This window comes from Oncorhynchus clarkii, chromosome 16 (genome assembly GCF_045791955.1).
Source record: "Oncorhynchus clarkii lewisi isolate Uvic-CL-2024 chromosome 16, UVic_Ocla_1.0, whole genome shotgun sequence".
Taxonomy (NCBI): Eukaryota; Metazoa; Chordata; class Actinopteri; order Salmoniformes; family Salmonidae; genus Oncorhynchus; species Oncorhynchus clarkii.
The window spans coordinates 57,547,030-57,569,678 of NC_092162.1; the positions used below are offsets into that span (position 1 = coordinate 57,547,030).

General features: G+C 43.7%; 1 protein-coding gene across 1 annotated transcript in view; it reads left to right on the forward strand.

Moving 5' to 3' along the window:
- Positions 1 to 3,877: 3,877 nt before the first annotated feature.
- LOC139368802 (FYVE, RhoGEF and PH domain-containing protein 3-like) overlaps positions 3,878 to 22,649 on the forward strand; it is a 126,357-nt gene continuing 107,585 nt past the window's right edge. Inside the window, exon 1 of the mRNA XM_071108166.1 lies at positions 3,878 to 4,228. Coding sequence (XP_070964267.1) covers positions 4,204 to 4,228 — 25 coding nt within the window. The 5' untranslated portion in view covers positions 3,878 to 4,203. The remainder of the gene's footprint in view (positions 4,229 to 22,649) is intronic.

Consider the following 22,649-nt stretch of genomic DNA (forward strand, 5'->3'; position numbering starts at 1 on the left):
GGGCCATTGATTACGTTTTTAAATAATCTCTCCCTTTTTGTCTTCATCTCCGCTGTGTGCGTGTGCTTGCGTGCGAGACAGCGAGAGATGGTGGGAGGGAGGAGAAACTGCTGCAACGCCTAATTATCTCCTCTAGTTCTCTCTGAAATGGGGCACTGATGAGGATGACTGGCTTTGTGTCTCTGTGGTGGTGGCCAAGGAACCCAACAGGTACTGAACACATTCGGTCACATGAAAAGCATTGTGTGAAGCTAACAGTTAGTGTGATGTCTGAGTGATGGAAGAAGTGCTCTAATCAAGACAATCAATGGGTTTGCATGCAGGGCTCAAACATAAAAACTATTATACACACTATTCGTACCCCCACGTATTGATCTTTTGACCAATCACATCAGATCTTTTCTCATCGGGACTTTTTCAGAGCTGAACTGATTGGTCAAAAGATCAAATAGTTAAACAAATATAATTATTGGACTGCCTGTGTTAATGCAGCCTATGAGAGGTCATGAAATCTCCCCCATTTCCTGTTAATACCATGTGAAGGAATATGGGTCAGTGGAGTATGTTCTACCCCACTGCTCAGGTGGTATGATTGTACCTGAAACAGAATGCAGGTGAGAACATCTTTTCACAGTGGTTTTTGCAACTGTTGCAGTATTTTCTCTGACCACTTGGTGTCAAGATAACACTGACAAATACAGAGGTAACCAGTGACCGTTTGAATCCGATGATATTCTTCATTCTTGTATGATTTCTATTTTCCAAGTGTGTATGTGTTGGTGAGTGTGTGCTGCTACACAAAGCTCTCTCTCTCTCTCTCTCTCTCTCTCTCTCTCTCTCTCTCTCTCTCTCTCTCTCTCTCTCTCTCTCTCTCTCTCTCTCTCATATCATATCATATCATATCATGTGATGAGATGGACACACGAGGACCCTGAAGGAGCAGTATCGTGTGATGAGATGAACACACAAGGATCCTGAAGGAGCAGAGAACACATCTGGTGGTCCACAGAACCCTGATTAACAACAGAACACACATTCACACACATACACCACACAGCTGAATAGACAGCAGCACCATGTCTGCCTCCTGTGGCTCTGACTGCTGCACACACACACCTAAATGGCTGCCTGCTTTGCATACTTTAGTGCTGGACTGTATCTTCCAGTCTGCACAGAGGACGTTCCACATGCAGCAGCTCTGACGAACTGTATGAACTTATTCTCATCAGACACCAAATATTCCATACAGTCTGGCGGGACAGGGGTGTGTCTTCTCACCTAGGCTCATGAGAGAAATGGATACCCCAAAAGTGAGCTCTCTCTCTGAAGTCTGTAGGTGTGAACCCAAAATATTTGGTTATGTGCATTGAAACCATGCCTACAAACTGATCAGCAGGAGACTTTACTTTCAGTTCACACTCTATGTTGAGTGACATGGTTCCATAACAGAGCAGGTGTGATTTCCAATTGGTGTGAAAGAAGTTGATGGCCCAATTCACACCGTCCCTCCTTTCAAATCAATTCAATTAAATGAGCTTTATTGGCATGGGAAACATTGCCAAAGAAAGTGAGGTAGATAATACACAAAAGTGAACTAAATATGGGTTGTATTTACAATGGTGTTTGTTCTTCACTGGTTGCCCTTTTCTCGTAGCAACAGGTCACAAATCTCCCTGCTGTGATTGCACACTGTGGAATTTCACCCAGTAGATATGGGAGTTTCTCAAAATTGGGTTTGTTTTCGAATTCTTTGTGGATCTGTGTAATCTGAGGGAAATATGTGTCTCTAATATGGTCATACATTGTGCAGGAGGTTAGGAAATGAAGCTCAGTTTCCACCTCATTTTGTGGGCAGTGTGCACATAGCCTGTCTTCTCTTGAGAGCCATGTCTGCCTACGGCGGCCTTTCTCAATAGCAAGGCTATGCTCACTGAGTCTGTACATAGTCAACGCTTTCCTTAAGTTTGGGTCAGTCACAGTGGTCAGGTATTCTGCCACTGTGTACTCTCTGTTTAGGGCCAAATAGCATTCTAGTTTGCTCTGTTTTTTTTGTTAATTCTTTCCAGTATGTTGAGTAATTATCTTTTGGTTTTCTTATGATTTGCTAGGGTCTAATTGTGCTGCTGTCCTGGGGCTCTGTGGGGTGTGTTTGTGTTTATGAACAGAGACCTAGGACCAGCTTGCTTAGGGGACTCTTCTCCAGGTTCATCTCTCTGTAGGTGATGGCTTTGTTATGGAAGGTTTGGGAATCGGTTCTTTTCAGGTGGTTGTAGAATTTAACGGCTCTTTTCTGGATTTTGATAATTAGTGGGTATCGGCCTAATTCTGCCTCCTCTCTCTTCTCTCGCTGCCTTCCTTTCTTATTCATCCAATTATCTTCACTTCTCTGACTCCCTCCCCCCATTTTCACTCTCTTTATTTCTGTCCTCCCATCCTCTTTCCTTCTTTCCATCTCCCTCCCTCATACTTTCTCTTTCCCCCTCTCCCTCTTGCTCTGTGGGGTTATTTAGCTCTGGTCTGTGGTTGTGACTGTCGGAGCCCCCAGGGGACCGGAGGATGTTGTTGAATGGGACTGTAGTTCAGCATTCTTTGAGCCAGCATGGGTGGTACTGACTGGCTGGCTGACAGCTCTCTACATAGACTTGTAGAGGCACAAGCAGAAGCCCCAAGCTCCAACTAATGGTGCTTATCTCCACTCCAGTGGTCAGCAGTGTTTTACGTTGATGAATGTTCTGGTGTTATTGTGTTTCCATCAGCAGTGTGACACTAAAGACTTGTAGCGAGCAGAATTAACAACCTCTGCCTCCTTCTAGACTGTTGCCATTGTTATGTAAGTGACAGAAGGTTCAAGCCATCCACAGAAATACTTGGCCTTTTAGATTCAGTAGCAGCATTCTCAAAATGATCCTCCTAAAATTGTGTTTTTTTTACTGTATGTTACCCTGCTATTTTTACTATTAAGACTTGAGAGAGAGAGAGAGAGAGAGAGAGAGAGAGAGAGAGAGAGAGAGAGAGAGAGAGAGAGAGAGAGAGAGAGAGAGAGAGAGAGAGAGAGAGAGAGAGAGAGAGAGAGAGAGAGAGAGAGAGAGAGAGAGAGAGAGAGAGAGAGAGAGAGAGAGAGAGAGAGAGAGAGAGAGAGAGCCTAAGCAACGACATAGAAATGTCAGTTAATATTTGTGTGTGTGTATTTTCCCCTTTGCCATCATGGATGATACAGTCAGGCGACTGAAGAGAAGCTCTCCCAACTCCAACAATAACCATTAATGCAGTGATGGAACAAAACCCAGCGACCCTTAGACAAATGGCCAAATGGAGCACGGATGTAGGTCTACAGTGATGCTCATTTTAGTGTACCAATATCATAACCTTGCCTAACAGTCAAAACAGACTCATGTTTTATGATAGGGAGAATTAAAGGCACAACAATCTGTGTTTCAACAGCCTGACCCTGCCACTTTGTTTGGTAGAGGCCGGAAGGGGCTGGGTGGGGACTGACAGTCCATGAGATTGACATAATAGTTTGTTTAAACATATTGAAACACTGTTTACAAAAACTGAAAAACAAAACCAATGGTAAAACAACCTTAGATTTGGGTTTATAAAACAGTAATACCGTTGTAGGGTACTAAGAAATATAGTCTACAAGTATATTTCTACAAAACTCAATGGGTAGACAATTGAACGGCAAAATAAACACTATTTTGTAGGTTATTGTGTAAAATATACGTTTTTGTTTTTCTCTTAAAGGACAGAGCAAAGGCAATAAACACAAAATTATGAAAACTCAGTCCGATTTTTTGCCCTGCTGTACTCAATGAACAACCAGGGTAGTTTTGAGCGCGCCTTACACCAGCCAGCGTGAACGCGCAGCTCCTTCACAGCGGCGGAGTGGAGCTCAGAGGAAGGAATAGTTTTGCTGCAAGGAGGGCAGATCCCTGAGGAGTGAATGGATCAGTGCACTAATGCAGGAAAAATTCTTCGTGGAAACACTTCTTCTATCTCCGTGAGAGAAGCACTACATGCCCGTTATGCTCTACTGTGGAGGCTAGAGCATTTTGCCAAGAGAAGGGAAAAAGCAGCGGACTTCGATTCGGGACACTCCTTCGTTTGAGTTGCCTGTAACGTTAGCTCGTCCGGGCACTGTTTCCAATCTGCTTTGAGCATCGGAGAAGGGTTCAGCCAAGCAGGACAACTGTCGGCAAGATGCAGGGGGTTTCGGCAACAACTGGTAAGCCAGTTGGTTGGTTTGGCTACTTTATATGTTTGCCGCTCTGAATAGAAACGGTGTCTTGCTTTGGGGGGTTGTCTTGAAGTATCCATTTCGAGTGGCGGTACGGTGCTACAAAGTTACGCGGGGGGGATGGGGGGTGCTGCTGCTACTACTACATGTGGCAAAAACTAGCTCCTTATGGCGCAAACTTCTCCTTTGTATTGTGAGGAGTTGTTGCATTATCTTATTACAACTTTAAAACTATGCAGTTTGTCTGTGAGAGAAAGACGACCTCCAACAGCAAAGGATTGTTCTTATTAGTAGGCTGCATAGCAGAACATTTACCTTTCAATGACATGTCACACACACACACACACACACCTTCAACGTCGTTGGGCAGCTGACGAGACAAGAAGAGGGGTAAATCGGCACCAAACCCCAAGTGGGAGCAGCTCTGACGTTATCATTGCCCCCATACCACTCATCCAGAGGCATATGCTTCTCTCAGCCCTTCTCTCAGACAGACAGACAGACAGACAGACAGACACACACACACACACACACACACACACACACACACACACACACACACACACACACACACACACACACACACAGCTCCACAGACATGAATGTATTCTTTGTTGTAAAGTTCCCTCCTCATTTTATTCTGTGTGTTTTGTCTGATTATAGTTATTAGGCTACAGGGAAACCATTGTATTGAATGGAGAGAGAGGAGGAGGATGGGAGGATGTTTGAGATGAGGATGTTATTATGACATGTATCTGGTGGACAGGATGTTGAGGGGAGTTATAGACTGAGATATGATGAGCATGACGAAGATGGTGGTGATGGTGATTATGATAGATCCATAGCTGTAGAGGTGAGTTGGTTTCTGATGTGTGCTGCTGAAGATTATGAATGGTGATGATGGTGCAGGCGATGATGATAAGGATTACAACGATGAAGACGATGATTACAATGACTTACAATTATGATGATTATGATGAAGTTCAATGATATGCAGGCTGCTATCTGGTGTGCAGGATACAGTCCGAGGGCAGTCAGAGGGCAGTCAGAGGGCAGTCAGAGGGCAGTCCGAGGCTGAAGTGGATACATGGTGTGTGTATAAAGACTAGTGTTCTAACTCTCCTCCATGTGAATCCCTCATGGTGAGGAATGTGACGAGGCTGCAGGAGAGTGTCTGGATGAGAGCAGTGCCGCCTGGCCTCAGGAATGACATTACAACGGAGAGAGAGAGAGGTGTTTGTGTGTGCGTGCACATGTTGACGTACGTGTGAGAGATGTATGTTCTCTGTCTCTTAATATAGAGTTGGGTTGTTTGTTTAGTGGCGACAACAGATGTGTTATCACACAGTTGGTTGTGAGAGATGTATGTTCTCTGTCTCTTAATATAGAGTTGGGTTGTTTGTTTAGAGGCGACAACAGATGTGTTATCACACAGTTGGTACATGCTGTTTAGAGGTGACTACAGATGTGTTATCACACAGTTGGTACATGCTGTTTAGAGGTGACTACAGATGTGTTATCACACAGTTGGTACAGGCTGTTTAGAGGTGACTACAGATGTGTTATCACACAGTTGGTACAGGCTGTTTAGAGGTGACTACAGATGTGTTATCACACAGTTGGTACAGGCTGTTTAGAGGTGACTACAGATGTGTTATCACACAGTTGGTACAGGCTGTTTAGAGGTGACTACAGATGTGTTATCACACAGTTGGTACAGGCTGTTTAGAGGTGACTACAGATGTGTTATCACACAGTTGGTACAGGCTGTTTAGAGGTGACTACAGATGTGTTATCACACAGTTGTAACAGGCTGTTTAGAGGTGACAACAGATGTGTTATCACACAGTTGTAACAGGCTGTTTAGAGGTGACTACAGGTGTGTTATCACACAGTTGTAACAGGCTGTTTAGAGGTGAATACAGATGTGTTATCACACATTTGTAACAGGCTGTTTAGAGGTGACTACAGATGTGTTATCACACAGTTGTAACAGGCTGTTTAGAGGTGACTACAGATGTGTTATCACACAGTTGTAACAGGCTGTTTAGAGGTGAATACAGCTGTGTTATCACACAGTTGTAGCAGGCTGTTTAGAGGTGACTACAGATGTGTTATCACACAGTTGTAACAGGCTGTTTAGAGGTGACTACAGATGTGTTATCACACAGTTGTAACAGGCTGTTTAGAGGTGACTACAGATGTGTTATCACACAGTTGTAACAGGCTGTTTAGAGGTGAATACAGATGTGTTATCACACAGTTGTAACAGGCTGTTTAGAGTTGAATACAGATGTGTTATCACACAGTTGTAACAGGCTGTTTAGAGGTGACTACAGATGTGTTATCACACAGTTGTAACAGGCTGTTTAGAGGTGAATACAGATGTGTTATCACACAGTTGTAACAGGCTGTTTAGAGTTGAATACAGATGTGTTATCACACAGTTGTAACAGGCTGTTTAGAGGTGAATACAGATGTCTACAGAGGCCTTTCACGTGGGTTTATTTCAAAGTGCACACTAAATGACAGAGTTATTTTGAGAACCATAACATACAGATAGATCTATCTTAATTTGATCACCCTGTTGTTGCAGATAATTTTCCTGTGATTCAAATCAGCCTGGTGATTTACATAAATTCACTGAAAACCTGTAGTTCTCTTTCTCGCTCTCTCTTGCTCAAATGTTAAAGCACCAGACAGAATAACTGGCCTAGGTCATACTACTGCGACATTCAAATGTACAAAAATGTATCTGAAATGCAGCCATACTCATCAACAACTGTCGTTTTATATAGCTTAATAACACAAAATAAATATTAACCTCCACTACGACATAAGTGTATCGAACTATAGCCCACTGCAGCCTGTCAAAACAAATTTCCTGTTAGAAATTACAACTTATTTTTTAGGATAATTAATTCATCCTCCTGAAGGATTGTTTTACTCCTGCAACGAAACTGGTTAAATTAAAGGGGAACTCCACACAAAAACTATATTTTGTTATTTTTTCATTAGTCCACTGTTAATACAGTCCCAAATGTTTTGCATGTCAGCAGTCAAGTTTTCAAGATATTGGACTGAAAAAGCAAAGTGTCACTGGCCACATAATCATGAGTGGAGTTCCTCTTTAAGATCAGACATCTGTAATATTAGACAAGGGACATTTTAGCATAGAGATGAAATGATATAGCTCTTACAAAGAGGAAGTGTAGCCTACAGACAGAGATGGTTGGAAAGAGTGGTAGAGGACTATAACAGAGGTAGTTGTGGAGGTGAACTGTAGAGAGTATGTTTGTTGAGGGTCTCTGGGGAGGGATCGATTGGCTCTCTCTCTCTCTCTCTCTCTCTCTCTCTCTTTCTCTTCAGAAGGCATTAATTTATTCAATTAATGTTTCTTTTGTTTGATAACGTCTCTTTATATCCGAAAACCTCCACTTTGTTCGGGCGTTTTCTTCAGTAATCCACACGCTCAGACGCAGTCACAACTCATACAAACATGTCAAACAATGATTGTGTTTAGCCTAAATAATCAATAATATTTCAACCGGACAATAACGTAGTCAATATAAAAGTTAAACAACAAAGGCACTCTCTCAGTCGCGTACATGAAAAATCCTACTTCCTGAATTGATTTTTCTCAGGTTTTCGCCTGCCAAATAAGTCATGTTATACTCACAGACATTATTTTAACAGTTTTGGAAACTTTAGAGTGTTTGCTATCCAAACCTACTAATTATATGCATATCCTATCTTCTGGGCCTGAGTAGAAGGCAGTTTAATTTGGGCATGCTTTTCATCCAAAATTCCAAATGCTGCCCCCTACCCTAGAGAAGTTAACATCTCTCTCTTTCCTCTCTCAGACCTCCCCCTTACTGTTCACATGGGAAGACCAGCTCAGGGCCCTCTTAGAAAAGTGTGTGTGGGTGTGTGTTCGCACAGAGGATCTTCATGAAGAATTACCAAAAATAAACCACAACACAACATAGCTTTGGGTGACCTATCTAACCCTAGCCATCCTACAATCTAAGCTAGATGCCCTCAATCTCACACAAATGATCAAGCAGCCTACCAGGTACAACCATAAATCCGTAACCATGGGCACCCACTGAGATCTCATCCTGACCAGCTTGACCTCTAAATACACCTCTGCTGTCTTCAACCAGGATCTCAGTGATCGCTGCCTCATTGCCTGCGTGGGTAATGGGTCCGCAGTCAAACGACCACCCCTCATCACTGTCAAACGCTCCCTAAAACACTTCAGTGAGCAGGCCTTTCTAAACGACCTGGCCCGGGTATCTTGGAAGGATATTGACCTCAACCCGTCAGTAGAAGATGCCTGATTGCTCTTTAAAAGTGCTTTCCTCACCATCTTAAGTAAGCATGCCCCATTAAAAAATGTAGAACTAAGAACCGATATAGCCCTTGGTTCACCCCAGACTTGACTGCCCTTGACCAGCACAAAAACATCCTGTGGCATTCTGCATTAGCATCGAATAGCCCCCGCAATATGCAACCTTTCAGGGAAGTCAGGAGCCAATATCATAACCGCCATTGATAAAAGACTGTACTGTGCAGCCGTCTTCATCGACTTTTCCAAGGCTTTCGACTCTGTCAATCACTGCATTCTTATCGGCAGACTCAATAGCCTTGGCTTCTCAAATGACTGCCTCGCCTGGTTCACCAAACACTTCTCAGATAGAGTTCAGTGTGTCAAATCGGAGTCCCTGTTGTCCAGACCTCTGGCAGTCTCTATGGGGGTGCCACAGGGATCAATACTCAGGCCAAATATTTTCTCTGTATATATCAATGATGTCGCTCTTGCTGCTGGTGATTCTCTGATCCACCTCTATGCAAATGACACCATTCTGTTTACATCTGACCCTTCTTTAAACACTGTGCTAACAAACCTCCAAACAAGCTTCAATGCCTTACAACATCCCTTCCGTGGAAACCAACTGCTTTTAAATGCTAGTAAAACTAAGTGCATGCTCTTCAACCGATTTCTGCCTGCACACTCCCACCCGACTAGCATCACTACTCTATTCTGAATTAGAATATGTGGACCACTATAAATACTTAGGTGTCTGGTTAGATTGTAAACTCTTCCAGACTCACATTAATCATCTCTAGTCTAAAATTAAATCTAGAATCAGCTTCCTATTTTGCAACAAAGCCTCTTTCACTCATGCTGCCAAACATACCCTCGTAAAACTGACTATCCTACCTATCCTTGACTTTGGCGATGTCATTTACAAAATAGCCTCCAACACTTTACTCAGCAAATTGGATGTAGTCTATCACAGTGCCATCCGTTTTGTCACCAATGCCCCATATACTACCCACCACTGCAACCTGTATGCTCTCGTTGGCTGGCCCTCACTTCATATTCGTCGCCAAACCCACCAAACCCAAACCCACTCATCTATAAGCCTTTGCTAGGTAACACCCCGCCTTATCTCAGCTCACTGGTCACCATAGCAACACCCACCCGTAGCACGCGCTCCAGCAGGTATATTTCACTGGTCATCCCCAAAGCCAATACTTATTTTGGCTGCCTTTCCTTCTAGTTCTCTGCTGCCAATGACTGGAACAAATTGCAAAAATCACTGAAGCTGGAGACTTATATCTCCCTCACTAACTTTAAGCATCAGCTGTCAGAGCAGCTTACCGATCACTGTACCTGTACACAGCCAATCTGTAAATACCACACCCAAGTACCTCATCCCCACATTGTTACTTATCCTCTTTTGCACCCCAGTATCTCTACTTGCACATCATCATCTGCACATCTATCACTCCAGTGTTAATGCTCAATTGTAATTATTTCACCTCTATGGCCTATATATTGCCTTACCTCCATACTCTTCGACATTTTCAAACACTACATAGATTTATCTATTGTGTTATTGGCTGTACGTTTGTTTATGTGTAACTCTGTGTTGTTGTTTTTTCCACACTGCTTTGCTTTATCTTGGCCAGGTCGCAATTGTAAATGAGAACTTGTTCTCAACTGGCCTACCTGGTTAAATAAAGGTAATTATATTTTTTTTAAATAACTTAGGTTTTTGCCTGAAGCAGCCGAGTTCCTTCCTCCTTTTCTGTTTTGTTTTAAGTCTGCTTTAGGGTTCTTCTCCTCTGACTGAGATGACAGAGTCCTTGTCACATTCACTCTACTGTACAGATGACTCTGTCCCTGTTTGACCCTGTTTTCTCTTATCTTCTGCATGACCACACAAACTCTTCAGTTCTCTCGCTCTCTTTCTCTCACTGTCTCTCAACTCCCTCTCTCTCTCTCTCTTCCAGGGAGGTGGATGAATGTGAACATGGTGGATGTCTGTCTGTCTGTTAGTGGGTCAGATCAGATACTGGACAATGGCCCTGGCACGCCAGCCATCCCAGCATGCTTTGCAGCGTCTGGCTGTTTACATGATTTATTATTAACAGAAGTGATTAGCTCCGCCTGTGTTTAACCTAGACTGTGTAAACATCACCCCTCCGTGTTAAATAAACACTGAACACAGGTGGTAGAGATAAGAAGAGGAGGAGGAGGAAGAGGAGGGGAAAATATTTAGAAATTCTCCCATCCAACACCGTCTTTTTTTGTCCCCAACTCACAGTTTCTGTTTCTGTGCTTTAGCTCTTTCACACTCTGTCTCAAACTCACCCTGCTTATTTCAGAGCTTTCACACTCTGTCTCAAACTCACCATGCTTCTTTCAGAGCTTTCACACTCTGTCTCAAACTCACCATGCTTCTTTCAGAGCTTTCACACTCTGTCTCAAACTCACCATGCTTATTTCAGAGCTTTCACACTCTGTCTCAAACTCACCATGCTTATTTCAGAGCTTTCACACTCTGTCTCAAACTCACCATGCTTCTTTCAGAGCTTTCACACTCTGTCTCAAACTCACCATGCTTCTTTCAGAGCTTTCACACTCTGTCTCAAACTCACCATGCTTATTTCAGAGCTTTCACACTCTGTCTTAAACTCACCATGCTTCTTTCAGAGCTTTCACACTGTCTCAAACTCACCATGCTTCTTTCAGAGCTTTCACAGTGTTCATTATTTCTTCCCCTCTTTCTTTCTGTCTTTCTTTCTTTCATTCTTTCTTTCTTTCTTTCTTTCTTTCTTTCTTTCTTTCTTTCTTTCCTTCTCTCAATTCAATTTAAGGGTTTTATTGGCATGGAAAACATATGTTTACTTTGCCAAAGCAAGTGAAATAGATAGTATTTTTTTTACAGTAAACTGAGCTCTCACAAAAGTTCAGAAAGAAGAATAAAGACATTAAAGTACAAAAGTGAAAATAAATAAACATAAATATGGGTTGTATTTAGGATTTCCCAAGGTTGCTGTTAACACATATCCAACGGAAGTCATTGGGGTCAAATGTGTCTCCACTTTTTGTGGATTAGGTTATCAGTCCTTGGTTCCAAATATTGGGGAAGATGCCAGAGCTGAGGATGAATACTTTAAGTATAGTATAGTTACATACTTTAAGTATAGGCAATTGGAATTTGTAATCTGTATATTTAATTATTTAATTTAGTATACCATTAACACCACAGGCCTTTTTGGGTTTGTATTTTGTCCTATAGTTCATTCAATGTAATTGGAGAATCCAGTGGGTTCTGGTAGTCTTTAATAGTTGATTCTAAGATTTGTATTTGATCATGTATATGTTTTTGCTGTTTGTTCTTTGTTATAGGGCCAAAAATATTGGAGAAGTGGTTTATCCATACCTCTCCGTTTTGGATTGATAACTCTTTGTGTTGTTTGTTTAGTGTTTTACGATTTTCCCAGAAGTGGTTAGAGTCTATGGATTCTTCAATTACATTGAGCTGATTTCTGACGTGCTGTTCCTTCTTTTTCCGTAGTGTATTTATATAATGTTTTAGTGATTCACCATAGTAAAGGCGTAGACTCTTTGTTTTTGGTTGGACAGGTTTCTCAATTTCTTTCTTTGGTTTTTGCATTCTTCATCAAACCATTTATCATTGTTGTTAATTTTCTTAGGTTTTCTGCTTATATATTTTTTTACATTTGATAGGGAAGCTGAGAGGTCAAATACACTGTTTAGGTTTTCTACTGCCAAGTTTACACCTTCACTATTACAGTGGAACGTTTTGTCAAGGAAGTTGTCTAAACGGGATTTAATTTGTTGTTGCCTAATAGTTTTTTGTTAGGTTTCCACACTGCTTTCCTTCCATCTATACCATTTGTTAATATTATGCTCTTCCTTTGGCTTTGATGTCTCATGATTGAGTATTGCTCTGTTCAAGTAGACCGATTTTGCTGTGATCTGATAGGGGTGTCAGTGGGCTGACTGTGAACGCTCTGAGAAACTCTGGGTTAAGGTCAGTGAAAATGTAATCTACAGTACTACTGCCAAGAGATGAGCTGTAGGTGTACCTACCATAGGAGTCCCCTCGAAGCCTACCATTGACTATGTACATACCCAGTGTGCGACAGAGCTGCAGGAGATGTGACCTGTTTTTTTTTGGTGATGTTGTCATAGTTGTGCCTAGGGGGGCATATGGGGGAGGGAATGCTGTCACCTCCAGGCAGGTGTTTGTCCCCCTGTGTGCTGAGGGTGTCAGGTTCTTGTCTGGTTCTTGCGTGTAAGTCGCCACAGACTAGTACATGTCCCTGGTCCTGGAAATTATTGATTTCCCCCTCCAGGATGGAGAAGCTGTCTTCATTAAAGTATGGGGATTCTAGTGGGGGGATATAGGTAGCACACAGGAGGATAATTTCATTTTGAATTTCTAGCCAAATGTAAAATGTTCCTGTTTTGATCATTTTTATAGAGTGAGTTAGGTCTGCTCTATACCAAATTAGCATTCCCCATGAAGTCCCCTCCCTGTTTCACACCTGGTAGTTTGGTGGTTGGGACTATCAGCTCCCTGTAACCTAGAGAGCAAACAGTTGTTCCATTTCCTCTATATCAGTGGTTCCCAACCCTTTACGGTTACTGTACCTTCAACTGAATTTTTCTCTGCCCGGAGTACCCCTGAAGTACCCCCTCATGTGAATTTGACCAGTAAGCCTATGGTCTCATGAGTCTTCTCAAGTACCCCTGTGGATAGGCCAAGTACCCCCAGGGGTCCTAGTACCCCTGGTTGGGAACCACTGCTGTATACCATGTTTCTTGTAGGATGACAATGCCTGTATTTTTTATTTATTTAGTGAAGTACAGGTTCCTGCTCTTTAGGCCAAAGGTAGATGACCTGGGGCTGTGATTGAGGGCGATGACCTTTAGGGTCCTGGCGAAGGTGGTCACTGCTGCCTTGTGAAGATTGGCCTTGTCGTAAAGGCTGTTCAAGTCCAGGGTGGAGTGGTGGGCCAGGGGGTTGTTAGGAGGGCTATCAGGGTGGCTCAGAGGGGGTGGGATTCCCTGGGGTCCTTCAGTTTTCTGTCCTGCTGTGATGTCGAGGCTATGGTCAGGGTCTGGGGTGGACTGTTCTGCTGGCTACTCTGCGGGGGTGGACAGCTCTCTAATGGGTTGTTCTCTGTCACACACCATCCCCCTCACCCTCTCCTCCTGCACTTTCACCTTCTCTAGTGCTCTGTTCTTCTCCTGCTCCTGCTCTTTCTCCTGTTGATGTTGTCTCACCACAGTCCAGAGTGCAGACATGTCTCTTTCCACCTCCAGTTCTCCGGGTCTGGTTGAGGGGGTGTTGTTGTTCTCTCTCCCTCTCTTTGTCTCTCTTTCCCATCACTCTCCCACTCTCTATCACTCAGTCTCTTTCCTGTGTTACATTGATTTCTCTAATCTCAGATCAGTGCTATGTAAGAGGAGACCAAGGCTATTTTTAGACAAGTGATATTTCTATTGGATGGCCGGAAGGAACGGAAGCCCATTCCGGCTCACTCAAACTCACTGTTTGAATGGACTATAGGATTGTGTGTATGTGTGTGGTGCATGTGTGTTTGCTTGCGTTCGTGTGTCATGCAGTGTGTGTGTGTGTTACCCTCAGGTGATTCTGCTTGACTGGTGACATGTCATTCATTTGTGCCATTCAGAGTAGGGAACATTCAAAACACTACATCTTACTATTCTATTCAATATAGCACATTTTCAGTCCTAAAGTACTATCTCTTGTTTGGATCATTGCTCCAGTTCCAACTGGTCTGATTATATTCACTGAGTGTACAAAACATTAAGAACACCTGCTTTTTCCATAACATAGAATGACCAAGTGAATCCAGGTGAAAGCTATGATCCCTTATTGATGTCACTTGTTAAATCCACTTCTATCAGTGTAGATGAAAGGGAGGACACAGGACACACACCATTATCACCAGTAGTACATTTACAGTTAATTACCATCATTTCTCATCTACATTGTTTGTTTGGTTATGGTAATTTCTGTTAATGCATTCAATGCATTATTATTCCAGTCTTATCGTTGTCATTGTAGGAGTGGACACGTTGTTTGCAGAGTGCACAAACTAGGCTACACAAGTTTTATTTTATTCTATTTATTAATTGTAGTTTGTAGCGCTCCTGTCAATGTTGAGTAAGGACGTGCACCTGATAATACATAGAAGTAGGCCTAGGCTACCTGGCCTGCATGCAAATGTATTAATTTGCCCATTTGGGGATCTGATATTATTCCTGATTGTCTTAACTCACCAACACTGTGGAACTTCTCAAAATATACTGAACAAAAATATAAACGCAACATGTAAAGTGTTGGTTCCATGTTTCATGAGCTGAAATAAAAGATCACAGAAATGTTCCATATGCACAAGAAGCTTATTTCTCTCAAATTTTGTGCACAAATTTGTTTACATCGCTGTTAGGGAGCATCTCTCCTTTGCCAAGATAATAAATATACCCGAGAGGTGTAGCATATCATTACACAGGTGCATCTTGTGCTTGGGACAATAAAAGGCCAATCTAAAATGTGCAGTTTTTTCACACAACACAATGCCACAGATGTCTCAAGTTTTGAGGGAGGATGCAATTGGCATGCTGACTTCCGGAATGTCCATCAGAGCTGTTGCCAGAGAAATCAATGTTAATTTCTCTATCTTGCGTTTATATTTTTGTTCAATATCAGTTTTTTCTCCTCTCAAACAGCAAGTAAACAAAGTCTGTTTTTACATCCACTGAGACTGACGATAGTTCCTCAAAGTAGCCTATTTTGAAAAATCTTTCCAGCGCTCTCCCCTTTGTGAACCAATCAGCTGAAAGGGGGGGGGGGGTGTAATGCTCTGTTGGAAAGTTCATAAGCAAGGCCTACCTGATTACTTCTTATCCCTTGTGCTAATAGCATACAGCTGTGTCTGTCTGTCCAGAGCTCACTGGCGTGGGAAACAGAATATTTTATATTTTATACAATGTTGCAAGTTTGCTAGTGTGAGCTTCAGGCCTGACCCTAGTTAATCGTTGATACAATGTTTCAAGTTCCTTCCAGACAGGCCATGTGTATTTATTTTGATCTTGATATTTTCTACTTTTGGGCTGCAATGTTTTTATTTGTTGGCTTTATGTAGGTTATTTGTACCTATTGGCAAAGGCAATAGATGTTACTTTTAGATTTGTATCATTTTCATTGAGATAGAATTTTGATGAACCACATTGATTTTGAGATATGAAGACTTTATTATAAATGAAATGAAACTGTTCCATGAAAATGTGCAGATGAAAATCATAACTGGCACGCAGATCAGTAGAAATGCTACGATAACTTTTCCAAATGGAAAAGGTTGCCGACCGCTGGTGTAGCTTATCACCGGCAACTTCAGGAGTGTAATGACAGAATCTGCAAACAGCAGCGGGAGGAGGGGGGTCTGGTTGGGAACAGGTTTTTTCCTTCTAGTTAGCCTATATTGACCTCTGGCTCTCTCTTTAGTAGTGTGTGTCTTCATTTTAATCACACTGCTTAATCACTGGAAGCATCAGACAAGCTCAGTAGCCTACATATAGTTTATTTTATTCAAACTTACGGTGTGTCTATACTGTATATGGAAAAATACACGTTTAAAAATGTCTACCAATCGATTGGTCGACCGAAATGTTCTTTAGTCGGGGTCAGCCCTAGTATTTAGTATTGTTTTATCTAAAAAGGATAACTTTCCTTTTTTTAAAAATTAAATTCACTGAGTAGGATGGTCCTCTCCTTCCTCCTCTGAGAAGCCTCCTCTGTTGTTTACAGACATGAAGATGTTGCAATTTCTTCTAGAGAAATGCCTTAATACCAAGTGCAAACTTGATTTTCTTCTTTAAGCGGCTATGGGCTTGGCACCTCCAACAAAGCAGTCTATTCTGTTGAAAGAGATAGTGGTCGCTGCCCGTTAACCAATAATAATAAGACTGAGGTTGAAAGATGGAAGGATAGGTAGAGAGAAAAGAGAGAGTGAAGGATAGGGAGAGAGAAGAGAGAGAGTGAAGGATAGGTAGAGAGAAAAGAGAGAGTGAAGGATAGGGAGAGAGAAGAGAGAGAGTGAAGGATAGGTAGAGAGAAAAGAGAGAGTGAAGGATAGGGAGAGAGAAAAGAGAGAGGGGTGGATAGGGAGAGAGAAGAGAGAGAGGGGTGGATAGGGAGAGAGAAAAGAGAGAGTGAAGGATAGGGAGAGAGAAAAGAGAGAGGGGTGGATAGGTAGAGAGAAAATAGAGAGTGAAGGATAGGGAGAGAGAAAAGAGAGAGGGGTGGATAGGGAGAGAGAAGAGAGAGAGGGGTGGATAGGGAGAGAGAAGAGAGAGAGGGGTGGATAGGGAGAGAGAAGAGAGAGAGGGGTGTTTCTGTCCAGAGTACCATGTGTTTATACTGGAGGTCTCTGAGTAGGGTCTGGCTGAGACACATCCTGCTACACACACACACACACACACACACACACACACACACACACACACACACACACACACACACACACACACATAAACTTTCACAGAAGGTGAATGTGACCTAGATTTGCTAAATGGTACCAACTGCTGGAACCTTCCAGAAATGGACTAAATTGTAATCTACTCAATGCCACCCCATAGAGAGTTGACGTGCTCTGTGAATGGGGAATGTATAGCTTTGACTCGTATTGGCTATCACTAGTAGCTTATCTTGGTGTAAACCCTCTATGCACACCCAAACAACGATTTGGGCTAATGGTAGAGGAGAAGGATAGAGGCTCCCCATGCTCCTTTCTTTGTCTGTCCTCTCCAGGCCCAGTGCTGTCTGTCTGGGTTGGACCGACCCTGATGAGGGGGATTTTCCTGAGAAAGTCTTATGGAATGAAAAAAAAACTCATAGTAAAAGCATGTTCCATTGGATTTCTCTTTGCGTGTGTGTGTTTATGCGGTTATGTGTGTTTTACGAATGGTGCTCTATCTAGCACACTGTAGGCATTGTGTCTTTCCTCTATGATCCTCAGAGAAGTTCGGTCTCTGGAATGGAAGTTTCCTGCACACAGGGGTGAGGCTGGGAGATCTGGAGAGAGGAGAGGGTCAGAGGAGGGAGAGAGGTAGGAGGGAGGAATGAGAGAAGAGAATCATCCAATGTAAAGAACAGGTGTAGACTAACAGCGAAATGCTTACTTACAGGCCCTTCTCAACAATGCAGAGATAAATAATATAGATAAATAATAGAAAAGTAAAACAATACCAAAACATAATAATAAATACGCAATGAGTAACGATAACTTGGATGTGCAGGGATGTGCAGGGCTATGAGGTAATTACGGTAGATATGTACATAGAACTAGAAATACAGTTACAGATAATAAACAGTAGTAGCAGTGTGTGTGATGAGACAAAAGAGACAGTGTTAAAAGGGTCCATGCTGATAGTAGCTACTTGGTTAACTATTTAACTAACTATGTAGCTATCTTATGGCTTGGGGGTCGAAGCTGTTCAGGGTCCTGTTGGTTCCAGACTTGCCGTGCAGTAGCAGAGAGAACAGTCAATGACTTAGATGGCTGGAGTCATTGATCATTTTTAGGGGCTTCCTCTGACACCGCCTGGTATAGAGGTCCTGGATGACATGGAGCTTGGTCCCAGTGATGTACTGGCCTGTACACACTTCTCTCTGTAGCGCCTTGTGGTCGGATGCCAAGCAGTTCCCATACCAAGCGGTGATGCAGCCAGTCAAGATGCTCTCCATAGTGCAGCTGTAGAACCTTGTGAGAATCTGAGCGCCCATGCCACCCACATCTTTTCAGCCTCCTGAGGAAGAAGAGGTGTTTTCGTGCCCTCTTCACCGCTGCGTTGGTGTGTGTGGACCATGATAGATCCTTAGTGAGGTGGACACAGAGGAAGTCAAAGCTCTCAACCCGCTGCACTACAGCCCCATTGGCGTGCTGGCCCTCTGTTTCCTGTAGTCCACCATCATCTCCTTTGTCTTGCTTCCATTGAGGGAGAGGTTGATGTTCTGGCACCACCCGGCCAGGTCTCTGACCTCCTCCAAACGGATGAGAGAGCTATGGTGGATGTAGGGACGTACGGATGAGAGAGCTATGGTGGATGTAGGGGCATACGGACGAGAGAGCTATGGTGGATGTAGGGACGTACGGACGAGAGAGCTATTGTGGATGTAGGGACGTACGGATGAGAGAGCTATGGTGGATGTAGGGGCATATGGATGAGAGAGCTATGGTGGATGTAGGGACGTACGGACGAGAGAGCTATGGTGGATGTAGGGGCATATGGATGAGAGAGCTATGGTGGATGTAGGGGCATACGGATACAATACTTTTTTGGGGGCTCATTGCAATTACTATCACTGTCTTCTTAAGACTTATTTGTATTTATGTAAATTGTGCATGGGGTCATTGCATATACTCAAATGCAACACATAAAATAGACTGTGTGTGTGTGTGTGTGTGTGTATGCGTGCGTGCGTGCGTGCGTGCGTGTGTGTGTGTGTGTGTGTGTGTGTCTGCTTATGCACCCACATCTAAAAATGCTCAAGATCTCACTGTACCCCTTTCATATTACATTGCAAAGGACATGATGTCATTTCAAATTGTTGAGAGGCCTGGCTTTCTGAGGCTGATGAAGGTTGCCGTGCCTCATTACAAGGTGAGTGCTGCTAATTTCGTTTGTTGTTTGTTGTTTGTTTATCTGATTTGCTTACTTGAAAATTGTACCATTCATGGCCACATGGTGCCATCTTTAATGTTAATGTTATTATTTTAATGTTTATGCACACAAAAAGTGCATAGTGCTGCTAATTTTATTTGTTGTTTTGTGGTTTTCATGTAAAACTTGGTCAAATGATTTCAGTGTGTGTGTCAGTACTTTTTGAATATTTCTAGCATTTCCAGTTTTAACAATACCGCGATCATACTGATAACTGTGATCATTTTGGTCACTATAATCGTGATATGACATGTTCATACCGTTTCATCTCTAGGTCACTATAATCGTGATATGACATGTTCATACCGTTTCATCTCTAGGTCACTATAATCGTGATATGACATGTTCATACCGTTTCATCTCTAGGTCACTATAATCGTGATATGACATGTTCATACCGTTTCATCTCTAGGTCACTATAATCGTGATATGACATGTTCATACCGTTTCATCTCTAGGTCACTATAATCGTGATATGAAATGTTCATACCGTTTCATCTCTAGGTCACTATAATCGTGATATGAAATGTTCATACCGTTTCATCTCTAGTGGAGTGTTTCAAGAGAGTTCTTATGGGTCCAAATTGCTGCAGAAGACCATAGATCTGTCACCGCCAGCTGTCCTACCAGGTACCACAACGTCAAGTCCTCATGTTTTCCTGGGAGATGCAGCCCCTACATGAGAACCTCATGTTTTCCTGGGAGATGCAGCCCCTACATGAGAACCTCATGTTTTCCTGGGAGATGCAGCCCCTACATGAGAACCTCATGTTTTCCTGGGAGATGCAGCCCCTACATGAGAACCTCATGTTTTCCTGGGAGATGCAGCCCCTACATGAGAACCTCATGTTTTCCTGGGAGATGCGGCCCCTACATGAGAACCTCATGTTTTCCTGGGAGATGCAGCCCCTACATGAGAACCTCATGTTTTCCTGGGAGATGCAGCTTTCCCCCTACATGAGAACCTCATGTTTTCCTGGGAGATGCAGCCCCTACATGAGAACCTCATGTTTTCCTGGGAGATGCAGCCCCTACATGAGAACCTCATGTTTCCCTGGGAGATGCAGCTTTCCCCCTACATGAGAACCTCATGTTTTCCTGGGAGATGCAGCTTTCCCCCTATATGAGAACCTCATGTTTTCCTGGGAGATGCAGCCCCTACATGAGAACCTCATGTTTTCCTGGGAGATGCAGCCCCTGCATGAGAACCTCATGTTTTCCTGGGAGATGCAGCCCCTACATGAGAACCTCATGTTTTCCTGGGAGATGCAACTTTCCCCCTACATGAGAACCTCATGTTTTCCTGGGAGATGCAGCTTTCCCCCTACATGAGAACCTCATGTTTTCCTGGGAGATGCAGCCCCTACATGAGAACCTCATGTTTCCCTGGGAGATGCAGCCCCTACATGAGAACCTCATGTTTTCCTGGGAGATGCAGCTTTCCCCCTACATGAGAACCGCATGTTTTCCTGGGAGATGCAGCCCCTACATGAGAACCTCATGTTTTCCTGGGAGATGCAGCCCCTACATGAGAACCTCATGTTTTCCTGTGAGATGCAGCCCCTACATGAGAACCTCATGTTTTCCTGGGAGATGCAGCCCCTACATGAGAACCTCATGTTTTCCTGGGAGATGCAGCCCCTACATGAGAACCTCATGTTTTCCTGGGAGATGCAGCCCCTACATGAGAACCTCATGTTTTCCTGGGAGATGCAGCTTTCCCCCTACATGAGAACCTCATGTTTTCCTGGGAGATGCAGCCCCTACATGAGAACCTCATGTTTTCCTGGGAGATGCAGCCCCTACATGAGAACCTCATGTTTTCCTGGGAGATGCAGCCCCTACATGAGAACCTCATGTTTTCCTGGGAGATGCAGCCCCTACATGAGAACCTCATGTTTTCCTGGGAGATGCAGCCCCTACATGAGAACCTCATGTTTTCCTGGGAGATGCAGCCCCTACATGAGAACCTCATGTTTTCCTGGGAGATGCAGCCCCTACATGAGAACCTCATTTTTTCCTGGGAGATGCAGCCCCTACATGAGAACCTCATGTTTCCCTGGGAGATGCAGTCCCTACATGAGAACCTCATGTTTTCCTGGGAGATGCAGCCCCTACATGAGAACCTCATGTTTCCCTGGGAGATGCAGCCCCTACATGAGAACCTCATGTTTTCCTGGGAGATGCAGCTTTCCCCCTACATGAGAACCGCATGTTTTCCTGGGAGATGCAGCCCCTACATGAGAACCTCATGTTTTCCTGGGAGATGCAGCCCCTACATGAGAACCTCATGTTTTCCTGGGAGATGCAGCCCCTACATGAGAACCTCATTTTTTCCTGGGAGATGCAGCCCCTACATGAGAACCTCATGTTTTCCTGGGAGATGCAGCCCCTACATGAGAACCTCATGTTTTCCTGGGAGATGCAGCCCCTACATGAGAACCTCATGTTTTCCTGGGAGATGCAGCCCCTACATGAGAACCTCATGTTTTCCTGTGAGATGCAGCCCCTACATGAGAACCTCATGTTTTCCTGGGAGATGCAGCCCCTACATGAGAACCTCATGTTTCCCTGGGAGATGCAGCTTTCCCCCTACATGAGAACCTCATGTTTTCCTGGGAGATGCAGCTTTCCCCCTATATGAGAACCTCATGTTTTCCTGGGAGATGCAGCCCCTACATGAGAACCTCATGTTTTCCTGGGAGATGCAGCCCCTACATGAGAACCTCATGTTTTCCTGGGAGATGCAGACCCTACATGAGAACCTCATGTTTTCCTGGGAGATGCAGCTTTCCCCCTACATGAGAACCTCATGTTTTCCTGGGAGATGCAACTTTCCCCCTACATGAGAACCTCATGTTTTCCTGGGAGATGCAGCTTTCCCCCTACATGAGAACCTCATGTTTTCCTGGGAGATGCAGCCCCTACATGAGAACCTCATGTTTTCCTGGGAGATGCAGCCCCTACATGAGAACCTCATGTTTTCCTGGGAGATGCAGCCCCTACATGAGAACCTCATGTTTTCCTGGGAGATGCAGCCCCTACATGAGAACCTCATGTTTTCCTGGGAGATGCAGCCCCTACATGAGAACCTCATGTTTTCCTGGGAGATGCAACTTTCCCCCTACATGAGAACCTCATGTTTTCCTGGGAGATGCAGCTTTCCCCCTACATGAGAACCTCATGTTTTCCTGGGAGATGCAGCCCCTACATGAGAACCTCATGTTTTCCTGGGAGATGCAGCCCCTACATGAGAACCTCATGTTTTCCTGGGAGATGCAGCCCCTACATGAGAACCTCATGTTTTCCTGGGAGATGCAGCCCCTA